Source organism: Mauremys reevesii, linkage group 2, assembly GCF_016161935.1.
Source record: "Mauremys reevesii isolate NIE-2019 linkage group 2, ASM1616193v1, whole genome shotgun sequence".
NCBI lineage: Eukaryota > Metazoa > Chordata > Testudines > Geoemydidae > Mauremys > Mauremys reevesii.
This window is the reverse complement of record NC_052624.1, coordinates 286927762-286953546: the sequence shown is the minus strand read 5'-3', so window position 1 is coordinate 286953546 and position 25785 is coordinate 286927762. Positions and strand designations below refer to the sequence as shown.

At 59.6% G+C, this 25785-nt stretch overlaps 1 protein-coding gene across 2 annotated transcripts in view; it reads right to left on the bottom strand.

Moving 5' to 3' along the window:
• The window catches only part of LOC120396442 (microtubule-actin cross-linking factor 1-like), an 82557-nt gene that overhangs the window by 28745 nt on the left and 28027 nt on the right, over positions 1-25785 (bottom strand). For both annotated transcript variants that reach the window (XM_039521324.1, XM_039521325.1), the window contains exons 14-19: positions 24191-24319; positions 21829-21999; positions 20580-20735; positions 19383-19589; positions 19163-19282; positions 9476-9645 (exon numbers count right to left, since the gene is read on the bottom strand). In XM_039521324.1, the coding sequence (XP_039377258.1) occupies positions 9476-9645; positions 19163-19282; positions 19383-19589; positions 20580-20735; positions 21829-21999; positions 24191-24319 (953 nt within the window). The remainder of the gene's footprint in view (positions 1-9475; positions 9646-19162; positions 19283-19382; positions 19590-20579; positions 20736-21828; positions 22000-24190; positions 24320-25785) is intronic.

Here is a 25785-nt window from a genome sequence, read left to right as displayed (position 1 = left end):
CCCCTTTTTAATGATTCCTAACATCCTGTTTGCTTTTTTGACCGCCTCTGCACACTGCGTGGACATCTTCAAAGAACTATCCACAATGACTCCAAGATCTCTTTCCTGACTCGTCGTAGCTAAATTAGCCCCCATAATATTGTATGTATAGTTGGGGTTATTTTTTCCAATGTGCATTACTTTACATTTATCTACATTAAATTTCATTTGCCATTTTGTTCCCCAATCACTTAGTTTTGTGAGATCTGTTTGAAGTTCTTCACAATCTGCTTTGGTCTTAACTATCTTGAGCAGTTTAGTATCATCTGCAAACTTGGCCACCTCACTGTTTACCCCTTTCTCCAGATCATTTATGAATAAATTGAATAGGATTGGTCCGAGGACTGACCCTTGGGGAACACCACTAGTTACCCCTCTCCATTCTGAGAATTTACCATTAATTCCTACCCTTTGTTCCCTGTCCTTTAACCAGTTCTCAATCCATGAAAGGACCTTCCCTCTTATCCCATGACAGCTTAATTTACGTAAGAGCCTTTGGTGAGGACCTTGTCAAAGGCTTTCTGGAAATTTAAGTACACTGGAAATAAGACGGTTACTCAGCGTTGTAACTGTTGTTCTTCGAGATGTGTTGCTCATATCCATTCCAGTTAGGTGCGTGCGCCGTGCGTGCACGTTCGTCGGAAGATTTTTACCCTAGCAACTCCCAGTGGGTCGGCTGGGTCGCCCCCTAGAGTGGCGCCACCATGGCGCCGGATATATACCCCTGCCGACTCGACCGCTCCTCAGTTCCTTCTTGCCGGATACTCCGACAGTGGGGAAGGAGGGTGGGTTTGGAATGGATAGGAGCAACACATCTCGAAGAACAACAGTTACAACGCTGAGTAACCGTCTTTTCTTCTTCGAGTGCTTGCTCATATCCATTCCAGTTAGGTGATTCCCAAGCCTTACCTAGGCGGTGGGGTCGGAGTGAGATGTCGCAGAGTGTAAAACTGCGGAGCCAAAGGCTGCGTCATCCCTGGACTGCTGGACCAGGGCATAGTGGGAGGCGAAGGTATGGACCGAGGACCAGGTAGCTGCACGACAAATCTCGTGTATAGGCACGTGAGCCAAGAAAGCGGCAGATAAGGATTGAGCCCTGGTAGAGTGCGCAGTGATGTGGCTCAGTGGAACATGAGCTAAAGCATAACATGTGCGGATGCAGGATGTCACCCAGGAGGAAATCCTCTGCGAGGAAACGGGTAGGCCCCTCATCCGCTCAGCCACCGCAACGAAGAGTTGTGGGGTTTTGCGGAAGGGTTTTGTGCGCTCGATGTAAAAAGCGAGAGCTCTACGGACATCGAGTGAGTGCAGTTGTTGCTCCCTGCGGGATGAAAGCGGCTTCGGAAAGAAGACAGGAAGGAAGATTTCCTGGTTAACATGGAAGGCCGATACCACTTTGGGGAGAAAGGCCGGATGTGGTCGCAACTGCACCTTGTCCTTATGGAATACAGTATAGGGAGGGTCTACCGTAAGAGCTCGCAGCTCGGAAACTCGTCTCGCCAATGTGATGGCCACGAAAAAGGAGGTTTTCCATGAGAGGTAGAGGAGGGAGCAAGTTGCTAATGGCTCGAACGGGGGCGACATAAGTCTGGTGAGAACCAGGTTAAGGTCCCAGGTCGGGGCGGGGCGGCGGACCTGTGGGTATAGACGCTGCAGGCCCTTGAGGAATCGAGATACCATAGGATGGGAAAAAACCGAGCGGTCTGTTTCTCCTGGGTGGAAGGTAGAGATGGCCGCCAAGTGCACTCTCAAAGATGACAGTGCTAGGCCCTGTTGTTGAAGAGACCAAAGGTAGTCCAAGATGGTGGGACTGGAAACCTCAGTTGGGAGAACATGCCGCGCTTCACACCAGCACGCGAAACGCTTCCACTTGGCCAAATATGTTGCTCTAGTGGAAGGCTTCCTGCTACCCAGGAGCACTTGCTGCACTGGGGCGGAGCAACGCAACTCGGACTGGGTCAACCACTCAGGAACCATGCTGTGAGGTGGAGGGATGGTAGGTCTGGGTGATGGAGTTTGCCGTGGTCCTGAGTTATCAGATCCAGGTGAAGAGGAAGGGGGATAGGGTCCACTATGGACATGCCCAGCAACATGGTGTACCAGTGTTGCCGGGGCCACGCTGGAGCGATCATGATCAAGCGGGCTCTGTCCCTGCATACTTGGAGCAGGACCCTGTGGACAAGCGGAAACGGTGGAAATGCGTATAGCAGGTGCGTTGTCCATGGTATAAGGAAGGCGTCCGCTATGGAACCCGGTGAGAGGCCTTGGAAGGAGCAGAACATCTGGCATTTCCTGTTCTCGCGGGGCGCGAATAGGTCTACCCGGGGAAATCCCCACTTTCGGAAGATTGAAAGAATAATGTCCGGGCGAAGCGACCACTCGTGAGAGAGGAAGGATCTGCTGAGGCCATCCGCCAGCGTGTTCCGAACCCCTGGGAGAAAGGACGCTACAAGGTCTATGGAGTGAACTATACAGAAGTCCCAAAGTCGCACGGCCTCCTGACAAAGGGGCGAGGACCTTGTCCCACCCTGTTTATATAGTACATGGCTGTTGTGTTGTCGGTGAATATTGACACACAACGGCCCTGCAAATGCTGTTTGAATGCCTGGCAAGCAAGGCGGACTGCTCTCAGCTCCCGGACATTGATGTGCAAGGCCAGTTCCTGAAGTGACCAAAGGCCTTGAGTGCGTAGATGTCCGAGGTGAGCACCCCAACCGAGAGATGATGCGTCCGTCGTCAGGGATGCCGAGGGCTGGGGTGGATGGAACGGCAGTCCTGTGCACACGCGGGAGGGGGTCAGCCACTGTTTGAAGGAGTCTAAGACGCTCGGGGGAATGGTGACTATCATGTCTATGGCATCTCTGCGGGGTCGGTACACTGAGTTGAGCCACGATTGGAGGGGACGGAGGCGTAGCCTGGCGTATTTCATCACAAACGTGCAGGCCACCATGTGACCCAGGAGACCCAGGCAGGTGCGAACCGAAGTTAACGGGCAGCTTGCAGACTCCGGATGATGGCCACCATTGCCTGAAACCGGGGCAGCGGTAAGCAGGCTCTGGCAAGGTTTGAGTCCAGGGTGGCGCCAATGAAGTCTATCCTCTGAGTGGGAATCAGAGTGGATTTTTCCGCATTGATCAGTAGGCCTAGGTGTAGGAAGAGGTCCTTGACAATGCGGACGTGATGGGTCACCTGCGCCTCGGAGGTCCCCCGGATGAGCCAGTCGTCCAGATATGGAAACACGTGTATCCGACAGCGGCGGAGGTGGGCGGCGACTACAGCCATGCACTTCGTGAATACCCTTGGGGCTGTAGAGAGGCCGAAGGGGAGGACCGCGAACTGAAAATGTTGGCAGTTGACTATGAACCGGAGGAACCTCCTGTGAGGTGGGTAGATGGCTATGTGGAAATAGGCATCTTGCATGTCGAGGGCGGCATACCAGTCTCCGGGATCCAGGGATGGGATGATGGTCCCTAAGGATACCATGCAGAACTTCAACTTTATCATGAATGTGTTGAGTTTCTGCAGGTCCAGGATGGGTCTGAGACCTCCCTTTGCCTTGGGGATTAGGAAGTAGCGGGAGTAAAACCCCTTGCCCCACTCGTGGTCTGGTACCTCCTCTATGGCTCCTTTGGCAAGGAGCGCCTGAACCTGACAAAGCCCTGGCTGGGATGATTTAGTTGCGTTTGATCCTGCTTTGAGCAGGGGGTTGGACTAGAACCTCCTGAGGTCCCTTCCAACCCTGAGATTCTATGATTCTCCTGAAGGAGGAATTGCTCGTGAGAGGGTCCCTGAAGAGGGACGAGGAGGGTGGGTGGGAGGGGGGGCGTGAAATAAATTGGAGGTGGTACCCAAATTCCAGCGTGCGTAAGACCCAGCGTAAGATCTGACGTTAGCTGGGACCACGCAGGGAGGAAAAAGGAGAGATGGTTGGAGAAAGGCGGGAACAGATCCTTTAACGAAACTGGTACAACGCCCTTGGGCGCACCTTCAAAAGGAAGGTTTCGGCCCTGCGGGAGGCTTGGAGGAACCTCGGTTTTGGCCCCCTTGGTTGCCCGACTGCCGACGGCGACCTGTCCTGCCCCGCCCTCTGGCAAGATCTTGCCTTTGCCTGGGATGAGCCCCTTTGAGGAGATGAGGGATGAGGGCCTGCGCTGCGTTACTGGCGTGTGCATGCCCAACGAGCGCATGACGACCCTGTTGTCTTTTAGGCTTTGCAGCCTAGGGTCAGTTTTGTCCGAGAAGAGACCTTGTCCTTCAAAGGGGAGGTCCTGAATTGTATATTGGAGCTCTGGGGCCAGGCCTGAGACCTGCAACCATGAGAGACGTCGCATAGTGACCCCTGAGGCTAGCGTCCTGGCCGCTGAGTCCGCAGCGTCTAGGGAAGCCTGGAGGGAAGTTCTCGCCACTTTTTTCCCTTCATCTAGGATAGTCGCAAACTCCTGACGGGAGACCTGCGGGAGCAATTCCTTAAATTTGTCCACCGCCGCCCAGGTATTATAATTATAATGGCTAAGGAGGGCTTGTTGGTTAGCCACGCGGAGTTGGAGAGCCCCTGCAGAATAGACTTTGCGCCCCAGCAAGTCCATGCGCCTAGCGTCTTTAGATTTAGGGGCTGGAGCCTGCTGTCCATGGCGCTCCCTCTCGTTAACCGACTGGACAACAAGGGAGCAAGGTGGGGGGTGGACATACAGATAGTCATAGCCCTTGGAGGGCACCATATCTTTACGTTCCACGCCTTGTGCAGCAGGTGGGACTGAGGCCGGAGACTGCCAGATCGTGTTGGCATTGGCCTGGATCGTCCGAATGAAGGGAAGAGCCACTCTCGTGGGGGCATCAGACGACAAAATGTCCACCACTGGGTCCTCCACCTCCAGGACCTCCTCGACCTGTAAGTTCATATTTTGTGCAACACGTCTGAGGAGGTCCTGCTGGGCACGTAGGTCGATTGGGGGAGGACCGACAGACGAGGGTCCGGCTACAGCCTCGTCAGGGAAGGAAGATGACGAGAGACCCGGGACAAGCGGGTCGGTCGAGGGCTCGTCATGGTGGGTGGGTTGTGCCTCCCTGGGGAGTTGAGAGTCCTGAGGTTGGGCCGACACTTCCTCTGAAGGAGAGGGAGGAGGACGGCTTATCGTTGCCTCCGGCACCTGATGTTCTGAGGTGGCAGAGCGCGACGGACCTGGGGGTGCACCTTGGGCCTGATGATATGCCCACGGTGTCCAGAAACCCCACTGTTGAGGTCCCTGATCCTGAGCCCGGGGCTCGTGGAACAGTGCAGCAGGCACATCAGCGTCGTGGGCATACGCGCTATCCGCCTGTGAAGACATGGACGGGTGTCTGGACAGCCGGGGGGGGGCCGGGCGATGGTATGAGGCCCTCTCCCCCGTTGGTGATCTCCTCAGTGTTCGGGATCGGTGCCTGGAGCTGTACTGGTGCTGAGAGTGAGACCGGGACCTGCGACCGGACCTGTGCCGGGAGGTCGACCTGGATCTCAACGGTCTCCGGCGGGAACGGCTGCGAGAGTCTCGGTGCCGGGATCGGCGCCGAGAGCTGGAACGGTACTGAGAGTATTCAGCAGTACGAGATACCGATCCATGCCGCGAGTACGACCGGTACCGATATGGCGATCGGTGCCGGGACTGCGAGCGGCGTCGGGACCGTGAGCGGCCATGAGAAGGCGAACGGCGCCGGGACCTAGATCAAGATTGGTGCCGGCCTGCCAAGCCAACTGATGGAGGCGTCATCATCGCAGGTTTGCCTCTCGAATGTAGTACCCGCACCGGCGGTGCCGGGGGTTGAGGCAGGACAGACTCAGTCATAGCGATAAGGTCCCTTGCAGCCGAGAACGTCTCAGGCGTAGACGGGACCATAAGCTCAACCACAGGTGGGGAGCTCTCCGGGACCGGACTTGACGGCCCTCTCGGGACCGGAGTCAACGGTACCACAGCCGTCAGTGCCACAGCAGGTGTAGGTGCCGGGCGGTCCGAACGGGGTTGAGTCTGAGTCGCTGAAGGCATCGAAGAAGTAGAGGACTTCGACCTCTTCTCTCTTGGCGAGAGGGATCGGTGTCGATCAGGGCCCTGCGCCGGAGAAGGCCGGTGCAGCAATGTCTTGGCGGTGCTGGCACGTTCCAGTGCGGTCGGCGCTCGGTGCTGAGGATGGAGGGTTCAAAGCTGCCTCCATGAGGAGAGTCTTTAAGCGAAAGTCCCTCTCCTTCTTTGTCCTCGGCTTAAATGCCTTGCAAATTCGACACTTATCTGATACGTGCAATTCCCCGAGGCACTTTAGGCACGAGTCGTGGGGATCGCTTGTGGGCATCGGCTTTTTACAGGCCGAGCACGGCTTGAACCCTGGTGAACCGGGCATGGGCCCCGGCACCGGGTGCGGGGAAGGGGCTAATGCCCAAACCCCGCTAACAATTTCTAAACTAACTATCTAAGAACTATTTATACTAATTACACTATATATCTAAAACAACTATATACAAGAAGTTATCAATAACAAGAAGAAGCTAGGGAAGTGGAGGACAGCTAAGCCGCGCTCCACTGTTCCAACGACCAACACGGGTGGTAAGAAGGAACCGAGGAGCGGTCGGGTCGGCTGGGGTATATATCCGGAGTCATGGTGGCGCCACTCTAGGGGGCAACCCAGCCAACCCACCGGGAGTTGCTAGGGTAAAAATCTTCCGACGAATGTGCACGCACGGCGCACGCACCTAACTGGAATGGATATGAGCAACACATCTCGAAGAAGAACTACTGAGTGTGTTCATCCTATTTGTATGTACGTATCATCCTTGTATCTAAAACTAGAAATATGAAGTTAACTCTGAGGTCCTCTTGTAATTATGCAAAGTGTGGGCCATTAATGGTGGTTTAGAATCTTGATGGCTCCCATTGACTAGGACAATTAGTTGTAAATGGCTCTGTTTACTTGCAAGCCTTTCTGTGTTCCCTGTGAGTCAGGCTGGAAAGAATGGAGGCTTGGGGGGGTCTCACAGGACATGTGACCATGTCACCTGGTACTGGAATCCATCTTAAACCTGGTGCCTTTCCATGTAGAAGGAGGGGTGGAGACCCAGAGAGACAAAAGATTCCCGCCTTGTGCCAAGGCTATAAAAGGGGGTGGAACAGAACAAAGGGGGCAGCCAGTCATGAGAAATCCCCTAGCTACCACCTGAGCTGGAACAAGGTCTGAACCAGGGGAAAGGATGGGCCCAGACTAGGAAGGAGTCTAGTCTGTGAAAAAAGCTTATTGGAACATCTCTGAGGGTGAGATTTACCTGTACTCAGTTTCGTAAATGTATTCGGCTTAGACTTGCGTGTTTCGTTTTATTTTGCTTGGTAACTTACTTTGTTCTGTCAGTAGATTAAAAGACCTGGCTTTTAATCTACTGAAAAACAGTTGTTGTGGCACAGGTGGGCCACAGACATCTTAGAGCATGTTGGTGGGGCCAGGGCCGGCTTTAGGAAATATGGGGCCCGATTTGAATACCCGGCGGTGGTCCGGGTCTTCGACGGCGGAGCCTTCACTCGCTCCAGGTCTTCCGCAGCAATGAAGGACCCGCCGCCGAAGTGCCGCCGAAGACCCGGAGTGAGTGAAGGACCCACCGCCGAAGTGCCGCCGAAGACCCGGAGCGAGTGAAGGACCCGCCGCCGAAGTGCCGCCGAAGACCCAGCGCGAGTGAAGGACCCGCCGCCGAAGACCCGGAGCGAGTGACGGACCCGCCGCCGAAGTGCCGCCGAAGACCCGGAGCGAGTGACGGACCCGCCGCCGAAGTGCCGCCGAAGACCCGGAGCGAGTGACGGACCGGCCGCCGAAGTGCCGCCGAAGACCCGGAGCATGTGAAGGACCCGCCGCCGAAGTGCAGCCGAAGACCCGGAGCGAGTGAAGGACCCGCCGCCGAAGTGCCGCCGAAGACCCGGAGCGAGTGAAGGACCCGCCGCCGAAGTGCCGCCGAAGACCCGGAGCGAGTGAAGGACCCGCCACCGAAGTGCAGCCTAAGACCCGGAGCGAGTGAAGGACCCGCCGCCGAAGCGCCGCCGAAGACCCGGAGCGAGTGAAGGACCCGCCGCCGAAGCGCCGCCGAAGACCCGGAGCGAGTGAAGGACCCGCCGCCGAAGCGCCGCCGAAGACCCGGAGCGAGTGAAGGACCCGCCGCCGAAGTGCAGCCGAAGACCCGGACCGCCGCCAGGTGAGTAAAAATTACAAAGTCAGGCGCTCTTCTTTAGGGCGCGGGGCCCTCTTAGGCGCGGGGCCCGATTTGGGGGAATCGGCCTAAAGCCGGCCCTGGGCGGGGCCTCCTAAAGAAGAAGTTTGAGAACCCCTGTGCTGTACGCAGGCCCTACTCCCTCCTTCACTCCTCCAAGCCAACTGGGCTGAGATGTGAGCTCTGGCTTCTGACGTCATCTGTTCCAATGCCAGGGCCCATGCTCTTAAACAGGCCGTAAAGAGCAGGGCGCCTCACTCCTGGAGACGTACCGGAAGGGGATGGTAAATACTGCACCTGAGCTTGGAGATTTGCACGGCTCCTGGGCGGGATAGCTGAGTCTCAGACCCTGCTTCATTTTTAAGGAGAGAGGAGCCAGGGCTCTGAACTGCCAGGCCCGGAGGCGCTGGAGCTGTGAACGACCAGGCCCGGAGGCGCCGGAGCTGTGAACGGCCAGGCCCGGAGGCGCCGGAGCTGTGAACGACCAGGCCCGGAGGCACCAGAGCTGTGAACGGCCAGGCCCGGAGGTGCCGGGGCTCTGAACTGTCAGGCCCAGAGGCACCGGGGCTCTGAACGGCCAGCTGTGAAAAGACCCAACCAAATGACCTTTCTGACTGGAGTGGGAACCAGGGTCCAAGCACCAGGCTCTGTGGTCCACCCATGGCTGACCAGCCGGCCCATGTTCCACAGACATCAACAAAAGCCGGATCCCCCCTCTTTCTAGTCTCCCTCGCCTGCAGCTTGTGCCAGTCTGGCTGGAGACGGGCGCACCCGGACAGCGTGAATTACCCTCCCCTGGGCAGCACAGCAAGGTTATTCTGGGAATAAATGGCTCTGCTAGTTCGAGGGTGACTTGCAGGGTTTGAGTCCGTTTGTTCTGCACAAACGTAAAGGCTGGTTTTCAGTTCCTGTGCTCGATGAACTTCCCCTCTGGGGTGTCTGCCAAGGAGCCGAGATCCCCCGGTCACTGCAGAGCAGAGCCCCGAACCTGCATCACCGGCCTCCTGCTGCACACGGGAAGATTTACAACTTTAACTCTTTGGACCCTTGACATTCATCCAACATATCCCACGGGCAGGGGGGGAGGAGGGAGGAGAAGATGGGGGCACAAGCACCAGCAGGGTGGGGGGTGGCAGGGTCTCAGGCCCTGCACAGGGACCTGCACTCCTGGGTCCTGGCCCAGCAGAGACCAGTGCCAGCAGGACGAGGGCAGAACACCAGCCTCACCTCTCCACAGCCCGGCCACCCACGTCGTCCCAGCGCTCCTTCAGCTCCCCCAGCAGCTCCTCCAGCGGCTGCACGTCCTCGGCCAGCTGGGCCTTCTCCCGCAGCAAGCGCCCGCTGCGCAGCGTGGCCTCGTACACGGGACGCTTGGAGCGCAGCAGCTTCTGGAACTCCTGCAGCACCGGAGAGGGCGGGTTAGTCCAGGAGAAAGGGGCAGGGGCTTGGTGGGTCAGCCCCAGGGAGATGGGTCAGGGGAGCAGGCGGGTTGGCCCAGGGGAGATGGGCAGGGGCTGGGTGGATGGAGCTGGGGAGCAGGTGGGTTGGCCCAGGGGAATCTCCTGCACCCCAGGAGTCCTTGCTAAGGTGAGCAGTCCCTGAGGGGGGCGAGGGCTCCTGGAGAAATGCCCCAGTTCTGCCTGGGCCGGGCCGCCTTGAAAGCCGGAGCATCGGGGGAAGCTCCCTCAGCCCCTTTGTGGAGAGGAGGAGGCTACGCGACTCCATTCTCAGTGTGGAGCAGCTTCCCCGTGGCAACTCCTCCCTAGGCTCTGGCCCCTACCTCCCACCCCCCGCCAGCCCCCGCAGGCCCCCCCCAGCATGCCCAGCCCCTCACCCCAAACCCCCTTAGGCTGAGTGGGGCCTGGGAGTGCAGCTGGCCAAAGGGAGCGGTACCAGCGTGTCACACAGAGACAGGGAGCCACTGGCCAGTGCAGATCTGGGCACCCCTCCCCCAGGCAGTCCCTGACCTTGCACCCAGGGGCCCCAGAGTCATGAAGTGGGACTGTTCTAATGTTTCCTCTGAATACTGTGTGGGGGCCTCAGTTTCCCCTATGCATTTCTTAAGTCTCCATTGTGCATAAATGGCCGACACTCTGTCTCCTGGCAACAAATGGCCGGGGCCCTTCCCCCCTGCAAGGGAATAGCTAAAGGTGAACAAAGAGATCAGGTGACCTCCTGGCCCAGGAAAGAGACAAAGGCCAGAGAGGAGGGGCTGGAGGGGGTTTCAGTTTGGGGCTGGCTGGGGACGAGGAGTGAGGGCAGACGTGGGGGGGTCTGGCTCACTGGGTCCCAGAATGGACCCGGCCGAGGGGTCCCGTTCTCTGTACCTACAAGCTCTGTTTTAGACCCTGTTCCTGTCATCGAATAAACCTCTGTGTCACTGGCTGGCTGAGAGTCACGTCTGACTGCGAAGTGGGGGGGCAGGACCCTGTGGCCCCCCCAGGACCCCGCCTGGGCGGACTCGCTGTGGGAAGCGCACGGAGGGGCAGAGGATGCTGAATGCTCCAAGGAGAGACCCAGGAGGTGAAGCCGTGTGAGCTTCCTGCCCTGCAGACAGGCTGCTCCAAGGGAGAGGAGGCTCCCCAGAGTCCGGCCTGGCTTTGTGGGGAGCAGTTCCAGAGCAGCGCCCGGGGACTCCATGACAACTGGTGGCAGAGGTGGGATGTACTGCACCCCATGAATGGTGCTTCTTGCAGTAAGTGACTGGGGAGCAGTAAAACAAAGGGGGGATAATGAGGACCAGGCGTGTTGAAGGCTCAGTGAGGGACGGTTTCAGGGGGCGATTTACCGCTGGGAGTGTGTGACCAGCGAGAAGGACTGTTGGAGTAACGGGGTCCCCCTGAGGACGGCAGCGAGCAGTCTCAGGGGTGGAGGAGCTGCCGCTCAACCCTGGGAGAGAGAAGGACTTTTACAGTAGCAGGGTTCTCCTGGGGCAGTGGTCCCCAACGTGGTGCCCGCCAGAGCATTTATGTGTGCCCGCCTAGTGCCCAGCAGGGGAGAGAAGCCACAGCCCCACACCTGCCGGCGACCAAGAACTCCGTGGCTGCAGGCTGCGGGCACCAGTATTCTCGGTCCCTGGCAGGCACGGGGCCGTGGCTTCTCTCCAGCTTCTCCGGGGCTGCAGGCTGCGGGCACCGGTATTCTCAGTCCCCGGCAGGCGCGGGGCCGTGGCTTAAGCCGGAGAGAACTCTGGGGCTGCAGGCTGCGGGCGCCGGTGTTCTCTGTCCTCCTGGCTTCTCTCCGCACTGCCCAGAACTGGCACCAAAAAAACCAACACCCCGACTCTGCAGAATGGCCGGAATGCCGCCCCGTAGCATGTGCTGCCCCAGGCATGTGCTTGCTCCACTCATGCCTGGAGCCGGCCCTGTATGTGAGTAATTGTTGGCACCTGCCACACTCTTCTGAAAACATGAATGTGCTACTGGCCACAAAAAGGTTGGGGACCACTGCCCTGGGGATTGCAGTGAGCGGTCCTAGGGGCGGAGGGGTCTGCAGCTCGACTCTGGGAGAAAGAAGGATTTTTGCAGTAGCAGGGTTCCCCTGGGGATTGCAGGAGCCTAGTGAGGAGGGCTTTGAACTAGGTTCACTGGGGGAAGGAGACCAAAGCCCTGAGGTAAGAGGGGAAATGGGATACCGGGAGGAAGCATGAGCAGGAGAGTGCAAGAGGGGAGGACTCCTGTCTCATACTGAGAAAGCAGGATGATCAGCGAGTTATCTTAAGTGCCTAGACACAAATGCAAGAAGCCTGGGAAACAAGCAGAGAGAACTGGAAGTTCTGGCACAGTCAAGGAACTATGATGTCATTGGAACAACAGAGACTTGGTGGGATAACTCACATGACTGGAGCACTGTCATGGATGGATATAAACTGTTCAGGAAGGACAGGCAGGGCAGAAAAGGTGGGGGAGTTGCGTTGTATGTAAGAGAGCAGTATGACTGCTCAGAGCTCCGGTATGAAACTGCAGAAAAACCTGAGAGTCTCTGGATTAAGTTTAGAAGTGTGAGCAACAAGGGTGATGTCGTGGTGGGAGTCTGCTATAGACCACCAGACCAGGGGGATGAGGTGGACGAGGCTTTCTTCTGGCAATTAGCAGAAGTTACTAGATCACAGGCCCTGGTTCTCATGGGAGACTTTAATCACCCTGATATCTGCTGGGAGAGCAATACAGCAGTGCACAGACAATCCAGGAGGTTTTTGGAAAGTGTAGGGGACAATTTCCTGGTGCAAGTGCTGGAGGAACCAACTAGGGGCAGAGCTCTTCTTGACCTGCTGCTCACAAACAGAGAAGAGTTAGTAGGGGAAGCAAAAGTGGATGGGAACCTGGGAGGCAGTGACCATGAGATGGTCGAGTTCAGGATCCTGACGCAAGGAAGAAAGGAGAGCAGCAGAATACACACCCTGGACTTCAGAAAAGCAGACTGACTCCCTCAGGGAACTGATGGGCAGGATCCCCTGGGAGGGGGAAAGGAGTCCAGGAGAGCTGGCTGTATTTTAAAGAATCCTTATTGAGGTTGCAGGAAAAAAACATCCCGATGTGTAGGAAGAATAGTAAATATGGCAGGCAACCAGCTTGGCTTAACAGTGAAATCCGTGCTGATCTTAAACGCAAAAAAGAAGCTTACAAGAAGTGGAAGATTGGACAAATAACCAGGGAGGAGTATAAAAGTATTGCTCAGGCACGCAGGAGTGAAATCAGGAAGGCCAAATCACACTTGGAGTTGCAGCTAGCAAGGGATGTTAAGAGTAACAAGAAGGGTTTCTTCAGGTATGTTAGCAACAAGAAGAAAGTCAAGGAAAGTGTGGACCCCTTGCTGAATGAGGGAGGCAACCTAGTGACAGAGGATGTGGAAAAAGCTAATGTACTCAATGATTTTTTTGCCTCTGTTTTCACAAACAAGGTCAGCTCCCAGACTGCTGCACTGGGCAGCACAGCATGAGGAGGAGGTGACCAGCCCTCTGTGGAGAAAGAAGTGGTTCGGCACTATTTAGAAAAGCTGGACGAGCACAAGTCCATGGGGCTGGATGCGCTGCATCCGAGGGTGCTAAAGGAGTTGGCGGATGTGACTGCAGAGCCCTTGGCCATTATCTTTGAAAACTCATGGTGATCGGGGGATGTCCCGGATGACTGGAAAAAGGCTAATGTAGTGCCCATCTTTAAAAAAGGGAAGGAGGAGGATCCGGGGAATTACAGGCCAGTCAGCCTCACCTCAGTCCCTGGAAAAATCATGGAGCAGGTCCTCAAGGAAGCAATTCTGCCTGACTAACCTAATTGCCTTCTATGAGGAGATAACTGGGTCTATGGATGAGGGGAAAGCAGTGGATGTGTTATTCCTTGACTTTAGCAAAGCTTTTGATACGGTCTCCCACAGTATTCTGGCCAGCAAGTTAAAGAAGTATGGGCTGGATGAATGGACTATAAGGTGGATAGAAAACTGGCTAGATGGTCGGGCTCAACAGGTAGTGATCAATGGCTCCATGTCTAGTTGGCAGCCGGTATCAAGTGGAGTGCCCCAAGGGTCGGTGCTGGGGCCGGTTTTGTTCAATATCTTCATTAATGATCTGGAGGATGGCGTGGATGCACCTCCGCAAGTTTGCAGATGACACTAAACTTGGAGGAGTGGTAGATACGCTGGAGGGTAGGGATAAGATATAGAGGGACCTAGACAAATTAGAGGATTGGGCCAAAAGAAACCTGATGAGGTTCAACAAGGACAAGTGCAGAGTCCTGCACTTAGGACGGAAGAATCCCATGCACTGCTACAGACTAGGGACCGAATGGCTGGGCAGCAGTTTTGCAGAAAAGGACCTAGGAGTGACAGTGGACGAGAAGGTGGGTATGAGTCAACAGTGTGCCCTTGTTGCCAAGAAGGCTAACAGCATTTTGGGTTGTATAAGTAGGGGCATTGCCAGCAGATCGAGGGACGTGATCATTCCCCTCTATTCAACATTGATGAGGCCTCATCTGGAGCACTGTGTCCAGTTTTGGGCCCCACACTACAAGAAGGATGTGGATAAATTGGAAAGAGTCCAGCGGAGGGCAACAAAAATGATGAGGGGGCTGGAGCACATGACTTATGAGGAGAGGCTGAGGGAACTGGGCTTGTTTAGTCTGCAGAAGAGAAGAATGAGGGGGGTTTGATAGCTGCTTTCAACTACCTGAAGGGGGTTCCAAAGAGGATGGATCTAGACTGTTCTCAGTGGTGGCAGATGACAGAACAAGGAACAATGGTCTCAAGTTGCAGTGGGGGAGGTTTAGGTTGGACATTAGGAAAAACTATTTCACTAATAGGGTGGTGAAGCACTGGAATGGGTTCCCTAGGGAGGTGGTGGAATCTCCTTCCTTAGAGGTTTTTAAGGTCAGGCTTGACAAAGCCCTGGCTGGGATGATTTAGTTGGGGATTGGTCCTGCTTTGAGCAGGGGGTTGGACTAGATACCTACTGAGGTCCCTTCCAACCCTGAGATTCTATGATTCTATGAGCAGTCCCAGGGGTGGAGGAGTCTGCAGCTCGACTCTGGCAAAGAGGTGGTGAAGGGCTGGCCCACCAGGGGTTCTTCCTGGAAACCATGGGGCAGCCAAGAGCACACAGGCCTGTGAGTCCAGAGCCACTTGGGAGCGGTGCAGTGATGGCCTGTCACCATCTCCTTAAGAAGGACATTGTGATCCTGTGCACAGAGAGAGGGTTACGCATGGGGAAGTTCACCCAGGCCCAGTTAATCGTGCAGCTGGAGGAGGAGGACAAGGACCGCTCTGAGGAGCAGATTCCTGACCCAGACGGGGCTACGAGAGGATCTGGGAGCAGCTGGAGCAGCAGCCAGGCATCCCCGAGAGTCTGGTCCCCAGCCAGACGAGGGTCTTCACGATTGGGTTCCCCATCAGGGGATCGGAGACGGATGGGATGGGAGCAGAGCCCGAGAGAGCGAGAGGACCGTGAGAGAGAGCAAGAGCCCGAGGAAAAGCTGCAGGAGAAGCAGCAGCCGCATGGACTGGCGATGGTGGAGCGGAGAGACATAGGGGGCTGCCCAGGGGTGAGTGGGGATAGACCCCAGGCTGCCAGTTCCACAGGGAACCGCGACACTAAATTGCTGCCCCTGGTTAAGGAGGGGGGATGTGGATGCCCACCGCACGGCCTTCAAGCAGGCGGGTGATTTGAACCAGGGGGACCCTGCGGAAACGCCCCGGTATCCAGCTCCCTTGCTGGGCCCCAAGGCCATAGATGCCGTCAGCCAGATGGGTGGGGTGGTGGACAGGCTCCCACTCCTGGCCCCGGCCTGTATGTCTGTGTGGAGTCTCCTGGGCTCAGGCCCCTCGCGCCCCCAGTGGGGGCGGAAGGTGGGGGTCAGTGGGGAGACCTGCCTGGGGTGGCGAGACCCTGGGACAGAGAGAACTGTTGTCAGGCCCCGGGTGGTGCAGCTGCAGATGCTGAGGGGCTGTGGGACCTGGGTGAAGGTCCCCGGGATGAAGCCCCTCGCCCTGCCTATGGCCCGGAGCCCTGTGCAGCCCCAGGAGGGGTCGGGCTGGCTGGTCGTTGGGGTTCTCCAGGATATCGGCTGGGAGGCCCTGTTGGGGGGTGACTGTGTCTCTCTGGGACAGGATCCAGGCCCTGCTCCGGTAACGGCCGAGGGTTTGAATTTGAATCCAGGGAACCAATTGGCTAGGATGGAAATGGTCAGTGAAAATGCGAATGACCCGGCTGGCAGGGGGGAGGGACTGCAGGGCTCAGGATACCTGCCTACCTGTAACCAGCCCCCGGGGGCTGAGGGGGAGGGAGAGATGCTCCCCGCCCCCCTGCACACCGGAGAGGGGCTCACGCTGGCTCTGATGCTGTGACCAGAGCAGAGAGCTCACTGCCTGCCCCCACTGGGACAGCAAGGGCAGAGCTAAGCACGGGGGGAGCTGAGACCCCAGCTGAGTGGGGGGACACCCAGGCAGGGCAGGGCGGCTGCTAACCAGGTTTGCCTGGTCCAGACGTGCTGCTGGGAAGTGATTACACAGCAGGGAGGGAGCTACCAGGGACCGGGCTCAGAGGGGCTGTGACCCCAGGCCCAGCCAGCGAGAGGGAGCAGGCCCCACTCCCTTCCCCAGCAGATGAACTCCAGACCGAGCTGAACGGGGATCCCTCCTTGGAGAAGCTGAGGGAACTTGCTGGCCCCAGCGCTGCAAACCCCCTTGGGGAAGGCTGCAGGGACAGAGCCCTGCGGGAGAAGGGATCCCTGTACCGGGAATGGGCTCCCCAAGGGGAAGTGGAACTGGGGGGAATCGGGAGGCAGCTGGGGGTGCCCCAGGAATCCACAGGGTTCTTCTCTTTCAAGCTGCTGGATGGGAGCAGAGTGAGGGGGCCCCTGGACCTGGAAGGGGAGGATTGGGAGGAGAAGGGGGCAGACCCCCTGGGGATCTCTTCCCTGAGCTGGGAGCCAATCTCCCCATCAGGTGTTCCCCGTTCAGAGTCCCTGGGGAAGCAGCCCAGAACCTGGAGAGAGAGGTCAAGGACCTGCTGGCGTTAGATGGGATCCAGCCGTTCAACAGCCCATGGGCCACACCCGTGGGGCTGGTCCCCAAGGGAGACGGGATGATCTGGTTTAGTGGGGACCAGCGGAAGCTTAAAGCCATCGCGGTGCCCGATGCCTCCCCCATGCCTAGGCCTGGGGAGAGTCTAGACAACCTAGGGGGGATGGAGAACCTGGCCCTGGCGTACAATGACGTGTGTGTCTTTAGCCAGCCCTGGGAGGAACGTGTCCCAGGTGAAGAGGGAGCTGGGCGGACTCAAAGCCGAGAAGTGCAAGGTGGAGATGATCGGAGATTGGCCCATTCCCCAGACCAAGACACAAGCCCAGGCCTTTATCAGGATGGCAGGTGCTACCAGAGGTTGGTACCCCACGTTAGCCCCCTAGCTGCCCTCACCCCTGAGCTATGTGCGGGGGAAGCCAGACGAGGTGCTCTGGACCGAGCAGGGCCAGAGGGCTCTCTGTGCACTGAAGGAGGCTCTAATCCAGGGCCTGGTAAATCTGGTAAACCCAGACTTTGCCGAGCCCTTTGCAGTGTTCACCGACGCCTCAGACGCAGGGCTGGGGGGGGGAGACACCCCATCAGGTACCTGAGCACGAAGCTGCTGCCCCGGGAGCAGGGCTATGGGGCCATAGAGAAGAAAGGCCTGGCCATGGCGCCGGCCCTTAGACAGCTGCAGCTGGATCATTTAGGGCAGCGTCACATGCAAGGGGCTGATGCTGAGCTGCTGGGGACAGAGACACCTGTTCAGAGGGTGGCCAAGGTCAAATCACAGCCCTGCAAACTGGAGCGCTGGGAAAAGACCCAATCCCAGTTTGAACCCCAGGGGTATTGAGGTGGCAAAAGGTCACGGGCCGCATAAACCTTCCCACATGCAGCCTGCAAGCGCCCTCAAGCACACCCGACCCATGGGAGGGCGTGAGACTGGACTGTCCTGGTGTAATTCCCACCAAGGAACGGGAGAGATGCTGGGGCGTCCCTGGGAGCGTTGGTGGGTTCGAACTTCCCCAGGTCACCGGCTAAAGTGACCTCACTCAGTTCGGTCTCGAAGGGGGGAGAGATGTGATGAACTGGGAATGTTCTTAATGTTTCCTCTGAATACTGTGTGGGTGCCTCAGTGTCCCCTCTGCATTTCTTAAGTCTCTAGGTGGTGGGATAAAGGCCAGTGTGCATAAATCACTGACCCTCTGTCTCCTACCAGCAATTGGCCAGGGCCCTTCACCCTGCAAGGGGATGGCTAAAGGTGAACAAAGAGATCAGGTGACCTCCTGGCCCAGGAAAGAGACAAAGCCCAGAGAGGAGGGGCTGGAGGGGGTGTCAGTCTGGAGCTGGCTGGGGATGAGGAGTGAAGTGCAGACGTGGGGGTCTGGCTCACTGCCCCCCAGAATGGACCCGGACGAGGGGGTCCCCTTCTCTGTACCTACAAGCTCTGTTTCAGACCCTGTTCCTGTCATCGAATAAACCTCTGTGTTACTGGCTGACTGAGAGTCACGTCTGACTGCGAAGTGGGGGGCAGGACCCTGTGGCCCCCCCAGGACCCCGCCTGGGCGGACTCGCTGTGGGAAGCGCACGGAGGGGCAGGGGATGCTGAATGCTCCAAGGAGAGACCCAGGAGGTGAAGCCGTGGGAGCTTCTTGCCCTGCAGACAGGCTGCTCCAAGGGAGAGGAGGCTCCCCAGAGTCCTGCCTGGCTTTGTGGGGAGCAGTTCCAGAGCATCGCCCAGGGACTCCGTGACACTGAGCGAGGGCCGGCCCAGGCCCTGTCCCAGCTGACTAGTAAACCCTGCGTGGTTTGGAACCGCAGCCAGCCGGATGTCACTGCAAACGCTGGCTGGGGCACCCATCCCTGCACATCTCTCCCAGGGTCTGGCTCAGGGCAGAGCTCCCGGCATGACGCAGGAGCGCTGGAGCCTAGTGGCTCAGGAAGGAGCCGATGAGACTTGGAGGCCTGCCCTCGAGGAAGAGTGGGACCCCTTGGGGGGCTGGCACCCTGAAGGGGCATTGCTCAGAGCCCATGGGGACACACCACGTTCTTGGGAGTTTGGCAGCAGGGGGCAAAGGCTGCAGGCTCCTGAGCAGGCACTCGATCCCCCCACTCGACCCCCCACAACAGCTCCCCTAGGCCTAGCACCTCCCAGCCCGGAGGCAGGGGGTCACCTCTGCTGTCTCCCAGTTCCGCCCAGCCCTGGGGACGCAGCAGCCCTGGCCCTGCTGAGAGCAGAGAGATGGGCATAGGGACCTCGTGCTCGGCACAGGGGAAGCCCGGGGCACCCCAGGAGAGCCTTAGGGAGCACCGCCCTTGGGGGCATCTCAGAGTCCGGGGAATCTGCAAGCCGCCGTGCGCTGGCATGACAGCCCGGGGCAGACACATGGCCCAGGGGGCTGGGGGAGGGGAGTCACGGCACCGCACCTTGTGCTCAGCCAGCTGGCACTTGATCTCCTCCTGGCTCATGGCGGCATCGCCGGGGATCTCCAGAGTCTGCTCCACCTCATCCATCCAGTCCAGGAGCAGCTGCCGGGACTCACTGAACTGAAAGCGAGCGAGAGGGCGCGTCAGCAGGAGCCACCGGGAACGCCAGAGACCAGCCCGCCTGGCGACAGGGCCCGCTCCCCACCACACCGCATGGTACCTGCTTGGCACGCTTGCGAGCGTCCTCCAGCGCGGCGCCCCGCTCACCAGTACACCGGAGCACCTTGGCCACCCGCTCCTTGGCCGTCAGCACCAGGCTCTGGATCACAGCACAGTCCTGCTTCCTGCTCACGTCCTTCAGGCGAGCGGCCACCGCCTCCAGGCTGGACAGCTGCTCCCCGCGAGCGGTCACCTCCTTCAGCAGCGCCTGCCGAGCAAGCCAGAGCTAGCCAGGGCCCGGGGCAGGCCGTGGCCAAGGTGCAGCAGCCCAGCTCGGCAGGGGCCTTCTCCGAGCAGGCTCCAGGCACCGAAAGAGCCGCGGTGCCTGGAGCAGTGTGAGTGTGGTGACACAAGGGTTAAAGCGACCACGTAACCTCGGAGGGGTGGGGGTTAGGCCGAAGCTGGGAGCTGGGTCTCCAAGGGCTGCTCTGGGAGGGGCCAGCACGGAGCCCCAGGTGAAAGGGAGCTGGGAGCCTGCCAGGAGCCAGGCTGCTCAGGGCCCCTGCCGGCCTGAGCCCAGGGTGGAGGGGGAGTGGGACAGGTCCCAGGCCCTGGGGACCGGCTGGGACGGCCTGACGCAGGGGCGAGCTGGCAAAGGAGAAGGCTCCCGGGGAGCTGCAGCGTGGGTTGTGCTGCGTTCTGTGGCTGTGGAGGCCGTGTGAAGGGCTGGGCTGTTACCCGGCTTGGCTGCAGGGCCAGACAGCTGTTGCAACGCCACATATAGACACTGGGGACGTGGTATTGCAGCAGCCTTGCCACGCACCCACCCCTGTACTGCCAGCATCTCCCCGGGGAGCCCCCTGCCCGCCCCAGTGCCCCGTTCCCAGCAGAGCCTGGCACGGACGCAGCGCCCGCCGGGGCCCCTCAGGCCAGACCCTGCTCCTGGCTGGCCCTGGCTGCAGGCCCTGGGGGCTCACACTGGGCACCGCCGGGTGAGACCAGGTCCCTGCAGCCACGCACCAGACCGACCAGGCTGCTCCAGGGGGCCCCGTGCCCCGGGCTGGGCCCCGCGACCCCTGGGTCAGCGCGGAGGCAGGGCCCGGTGCCAGCCCACAGGCCGAGCTGCAATGCAGGGTCTTTAGGGCGCCCTTGGCGGGGAGTCCATGGCGGCAAGGCCTGCCGGGACTCTGAGCAGAGGCAGGTGGGTTCTGTCTGGGGTCACGGCCCCCAGGCCAGCTGCTGGGCCAGCCGCACTCACCTTGTGTTCCTGGACCTGCCTGAGGACGGTCTCCAGCAGGAAGCTGGGCGGCTCTGGGGCACTCAGGCTCTCCTCCGTCTGCCCCAGCCACTGCAGCAGCTCCTGTGCCGTGCTGTGGAACTCGGTGCTGAGAGTCAGCCCCTCCGCCAGCCGCTCCTGGGGGAGAGGAGCCCCGATCAGAGACGCGCCGGGCCAGAGGGAGGCCGGCAACCGCCCGTGGGGCAGTGCCTGCTGCAGCCTAACCCTCTCCCCTCCAGCCCCCCCGCCCCCCGTTCCAGCCAGGGAACCGACCGGCTGTGTCTGCTACAGCCTAAACCGTGCCCCCGTTCCAGCCAGGAGGGACAGACACACACACAATCCCAGCCATTGGAGACACACACGCATGCACAAGTGTACACCCCCTCCCCTCGCCCAGCCATCAGGGACACACACACACACACACACACCCCTGTGGAGGCACAGACATGCCCATGTGTTCACGCACAGCACACAGCCAGTGGGACCACACACACACGCCTGTGTGCACCTCTCATCCCATCATAGCCAGCAAACAAACACTCACACTCCCAGACTGTGTGACACACACACACACACTCCCAGCCTGTGGGACACACACACACACACACACACACTCCCGGCCTGTGTAACACACACACACTCCCAGCCCCTGGGACACACGGACACACACACACACTCTCCCGGCCCATGGAAACACGCACAGACACACACACACACTCCCAGCCAGTGTAACACACACACACTCCCAGCCCCTGGGACACACACACACACACACACACACACACACACTCCCAGCCTGTGGGACACACACACACACACACACTCTCCCGGCCCATAGGAAACACGCACAGACACACACACACTCCCAGCCAGTGTAACACACACACACTCCCAGCCCCTGGGACACACACACACACTCCCAGCCTGTGTAACACACACACACTCCCAGCCCCTGGGACACACACACACACACACACACACTCTCCCGGCCCATAGGAAACACGCACAGACACACACACACACACACACACACACACTCCCAGCCCATGGGACACACACACACACTCCCAGCCTGTGTAATGCACACACACTCCCAGCCCCTGGGACACACACACACACACACACACACTCCCAGCCAGTGTAACACACACACACTCCCAGCCCCTGGGACACACGGACACACACACACACACACTCCCGACCCATGGGAAACACGCACAGACACACACACCTTCCTCTCCTGGACCTGGCTGTGGACGCTTTCCCATTTCTGCTGCAGGATGCGCAGGCTGTGCTCGGTGCTGCAGGCCCGGGGCAGGCTGCAGGAGGCCAGCAGGCGCTGCAGCCGGTCCCTCACGCTGTTATACGCCTGCTGCTTGGACTCCAGCTCTTTGGCCAGCTCCTGCGGAGGCACGGCAGGGGGGCAGTGCCGGCCCCGGCTCTCCGGCAGCACGGTGCAGCCAGGGGCTCGGAGCTGGGCCGGGGACGCCTCTCGCGCTGTGCGGGTGCACGGGACCCTTCTCCTCTAGGCAGGGAGCGAAGGACCCAGGGAAACGCCCCAGGACTGCGGGCTGGCAGCTTGGCAAGGAAAGGCGCAGGCATGTGGGATCAGCCCCAGGGCCTCTGCTCTGGCATGGCAGGAGGGGGCTGGGGCAGTGTGACAAAGTGGGTTTGGGGGGGGGTTTCCGTGTTTCCCAGTGGGTTGCATGCGGAGGGGGTGGGACTCAGTGTCCCCGGGTGTTACTGGTTGAACGAGGGGAGGGGAGAGGGAGTTTGTTGGGACACAGGACCGGAGAGGGAACTCGGGACCCGATGGCCTGGAGGATGGAGACCCCAGCGACTGGTGACCTGGTGACCCGGAGACCCAGCTCAGGAGTCGCAGCCGGTTCTGGCCAGTGGGAGGACAATGGGCTGCGGAGAGAGGACCCCGGTGACCTGACCAGCCAGCTCCAGCCAGAGGGGCCAGAGGGGGGCTGAGAGGAGAGGAGACCCAGGCCTGCCTGTTTACGACCCTGTTTCCCTGGAGAGAAGACAATGGACAGAGGGGGCTTGGGGCCGGGGATATCGGAGGCCCGGCTGGGAAGCAGGGGGTCGGGGCTGGAGAGGGGAAGCAGGCAGAGCCCACCTGGGTGCAGGGGGACTGGGATGTGCTGGGCTGAGGGAGGCCAGGCCTGAGGCCTGAGAGTTTCCTGTGCTGGGTTCAACTCTCAATAACCCCTCCTGTGTTACGCTGGCTGAGAGTCGCTCCGGGCTAGAGAGCAGGGGGCATCGTCCCCTTCGGGGGTGAGGAGGCCCAGGGGGCCCAGAGCGAGGGGACTCCCTGAGGGGGCCCACGGCAGAGACAGACGTGCTGAGGCTCAGAGAGGTGCAGCTCCAGGAGGTGGAGGGGCCTGACCCCGAGAGAGTGTGGACCCCTGAGAAGGGCTGTCGCACTGGAAGGGGCACCCCCCACGGACCGCACGGGGCCACGAGTGAGTCCGTGACAGGCAGACGTGGCTCGGGGGAAGCTGAGGCAGACGCAGCTCGGGGGAAGCTGGGGCAGACGCGGCTCGGGGGAAGCTGGGGAAGATGCGGCTCAGGGGGAGGTGGGGCAGACGTGGCAAAGGGGGGAGCTGGGCAGACGTGGGTCAGGGGAGCTGGGCAGACGTGGCAAAGGGGTGGGCTGGGGCAGACGTGGCAACGGGGGGCGCGGGGGCAGACGTGGCCCAGGGGAGCTGGGGTAGACGTGGCAAAGGGGGGAGCTGGGGCAGACGTGGCCTGGGGGGAGCTGGGGCAGACGTGGCAAAGGGAGCTGGGGCAGACGTGGCTTGGGGTGGGCTAGGGCAGACGCGGCCCGGGGGGAGCTGGGGCAGACACGGCAAAGGGGGGGGCTGGAGCAGACATGGCTCGGGAGGGCCTGGGGAAGATGTGGCAAAGGGGGGGGCCGGGCCAGACGTGGCCGGGGGGAGCGGGGGCAGACGTGGCCTGGGGAGCTGGGAAGATGCGGCTCAGGGAGCTGGGGCAGGCGTGGCCCAGGAGCTGGGGTAGGCGTGGCAAAGGGAGCTGGGGCAGGCGTGGCCTGGGAGCTGGGCAGACGTGGCAAAGGGGGGAACTGGGCAGACGTGGCAAAGGGAGGAGCTGGGCAGACGTGGCCTGGGGGGAGCTGGGCAGATGTGGCCCAGGGAGCTGGGCAGATGTGGCCTGGGGGAGCTGGGCAGACGTGGCCTGGGGGGAGCTGGGCAGACGTGGCAAAGGGGGGAGCTGGGCAGACGTGGCAAAGGGGGGAGCTGGGGTAGATGTGGCAAACGGGAGGGCTGGGGCAGATGTGGCCCAGGGGAGCTGGGCAGACGTGGCCTGGGGGGAGCTGGGCAGACGTGGCAAAGGGGGGAGCTGGGCAGACGTGGCCTGGGGGGAGCTGGGGTAGACGTGGCAAAGGGGGGAGCTGGGCAGACGTGGCCTGGGGGGAGCTGGGCAGGCGTGGCAAAGGGAGCCGGGCAGGCGTGGCCTGGGAGCTGGGCAGACGTGGCAAAGGGGGGAGCTGGGCAGACGTGGCCTGGGGGGAGCTGGGCAGACGTGCTCCGGGGGCTGCTCAGGGGCTGCCAGGAAGTGCTCACCAGGTGCGCTGCCAGCTTCTCCTTGGTGGTTTCGGGGTGGTCCCAGACGGGCTTGGAGAAGAAGAGCCGCATCTCCACGTGCTCCAGCCACTGCAGCAGGTCCATGATCTCTAGCGTGACGTCCTGCACCTGTGGGCGGCCTGGGCACTGAGTGAGCGTGTGCCCCCCGCCGAGCCGGGCCTCGGACGCCAACAGGGCACGGAACTGCGTGGGACCCAGACCCGCGGCCACCAGCAGAGCACAGGCCAGCCCCCCGCCCCCCCCGAGCCCCAGTGTGCCACGGGGTCCTGGCACAGTCCCCCCCGCCCCCCGCCCCTGGGCCCCAGTGTGCAGCGGGGTCCTGGCACAGTCCCCCCTGCCCCCCGCCCCTGGGCCCCAGTGTGCAGCGGGGTCCTGGCACAGCTCTGTGGCTGGTGAGCCTGGAAACATTCTGTGGCTCTCCAGTGACATGAATACACAGTGTGTGGGGCCTGGCCCCAGGAGCTGCCCAGGGCCCGGGGAGGAGGTAGAGAATCACAGAATCTCAGGGTTGGAAGGGACCTCAGGAGGTTCTAGTCCAACCCCCTGCTCAAAGCAGGACCAACCCCAACTAAATCATCCCAGCCAGGGCTTTGTCAAGCCTGACCTTAAAAACCTCTAAGGAAGGAGATTCTACCACCTCCCTAGGGAACCCATTCCAGTGCTTCACCATCCTCCTAGGGAAAAAGTTTTTCCTAATATCCAACTTGAGACCATTGCTCCTTGTCCTGTCATCTGGTACCACTGAGAACAGTCTAGATCCATCCTCTTTGGAACCCCCTTTCAGGTAGTTGAAAGCAGCTATCAAATCCCCCCTCATTCTTCTCTTCTGCAGACTAAACAATCTCAGTTCCCTCAGCCTCTCCTCATAAGTCATGTGCTCCAGCCCCCTAATCATTTTTGTTGCCCTCCGCTGGACTCTCTCCAATTTATCCACATCCTTCTTGTAGTGTAGGGCCCAAAACTGGACACAGTACTCCAAATGAGGCCTCACCAGTGCTGAATAGAGGGGAATGATCACATCCCTCGATCTGCTGGAAATGCCCCTACTTATACAACCCAAAATGCCATTAGACTTCTTGGCAACAAGGGCACATTGTTGACTCATATCCAGCTTCTCATCCACTGTAACCCCCAGGTCCTTTTCTGCAGAACTGCTGCCCAGCCATTCGGTCCCTAGTCTGTAGCAGTGCATGGGATTCTTCCGTCCTAAGTGCAGGACTCTGCACTTGTCCTTGTTGAACCTCATCAGGTTTCTTTTGGCCCAATCCTCTAATTTGTCTAGGTCCCTCTGTATCCTATCCCTACCCTCCAGCGTATCAACCACTCCTCCCAGTTTAGTGTCATCTGCAAACTTGCTAAGGGTGCAGTCCACACCATCCTCCAGATTGTTAATGAAGATATTGAATAAAACCAGCCCCAGCACCGACCCTTGGGGCACTCCACTTGATACCGGCTGCCAACCAGACATGGAACCATTGATCACTGCCCGTTGAGCCTGATGATCTAGCCAGCTTTCTATCCACCTTATAGTCCACCTTATAGGTACTGGCCCCGGGAGCTGCCCTGGCCCCGGG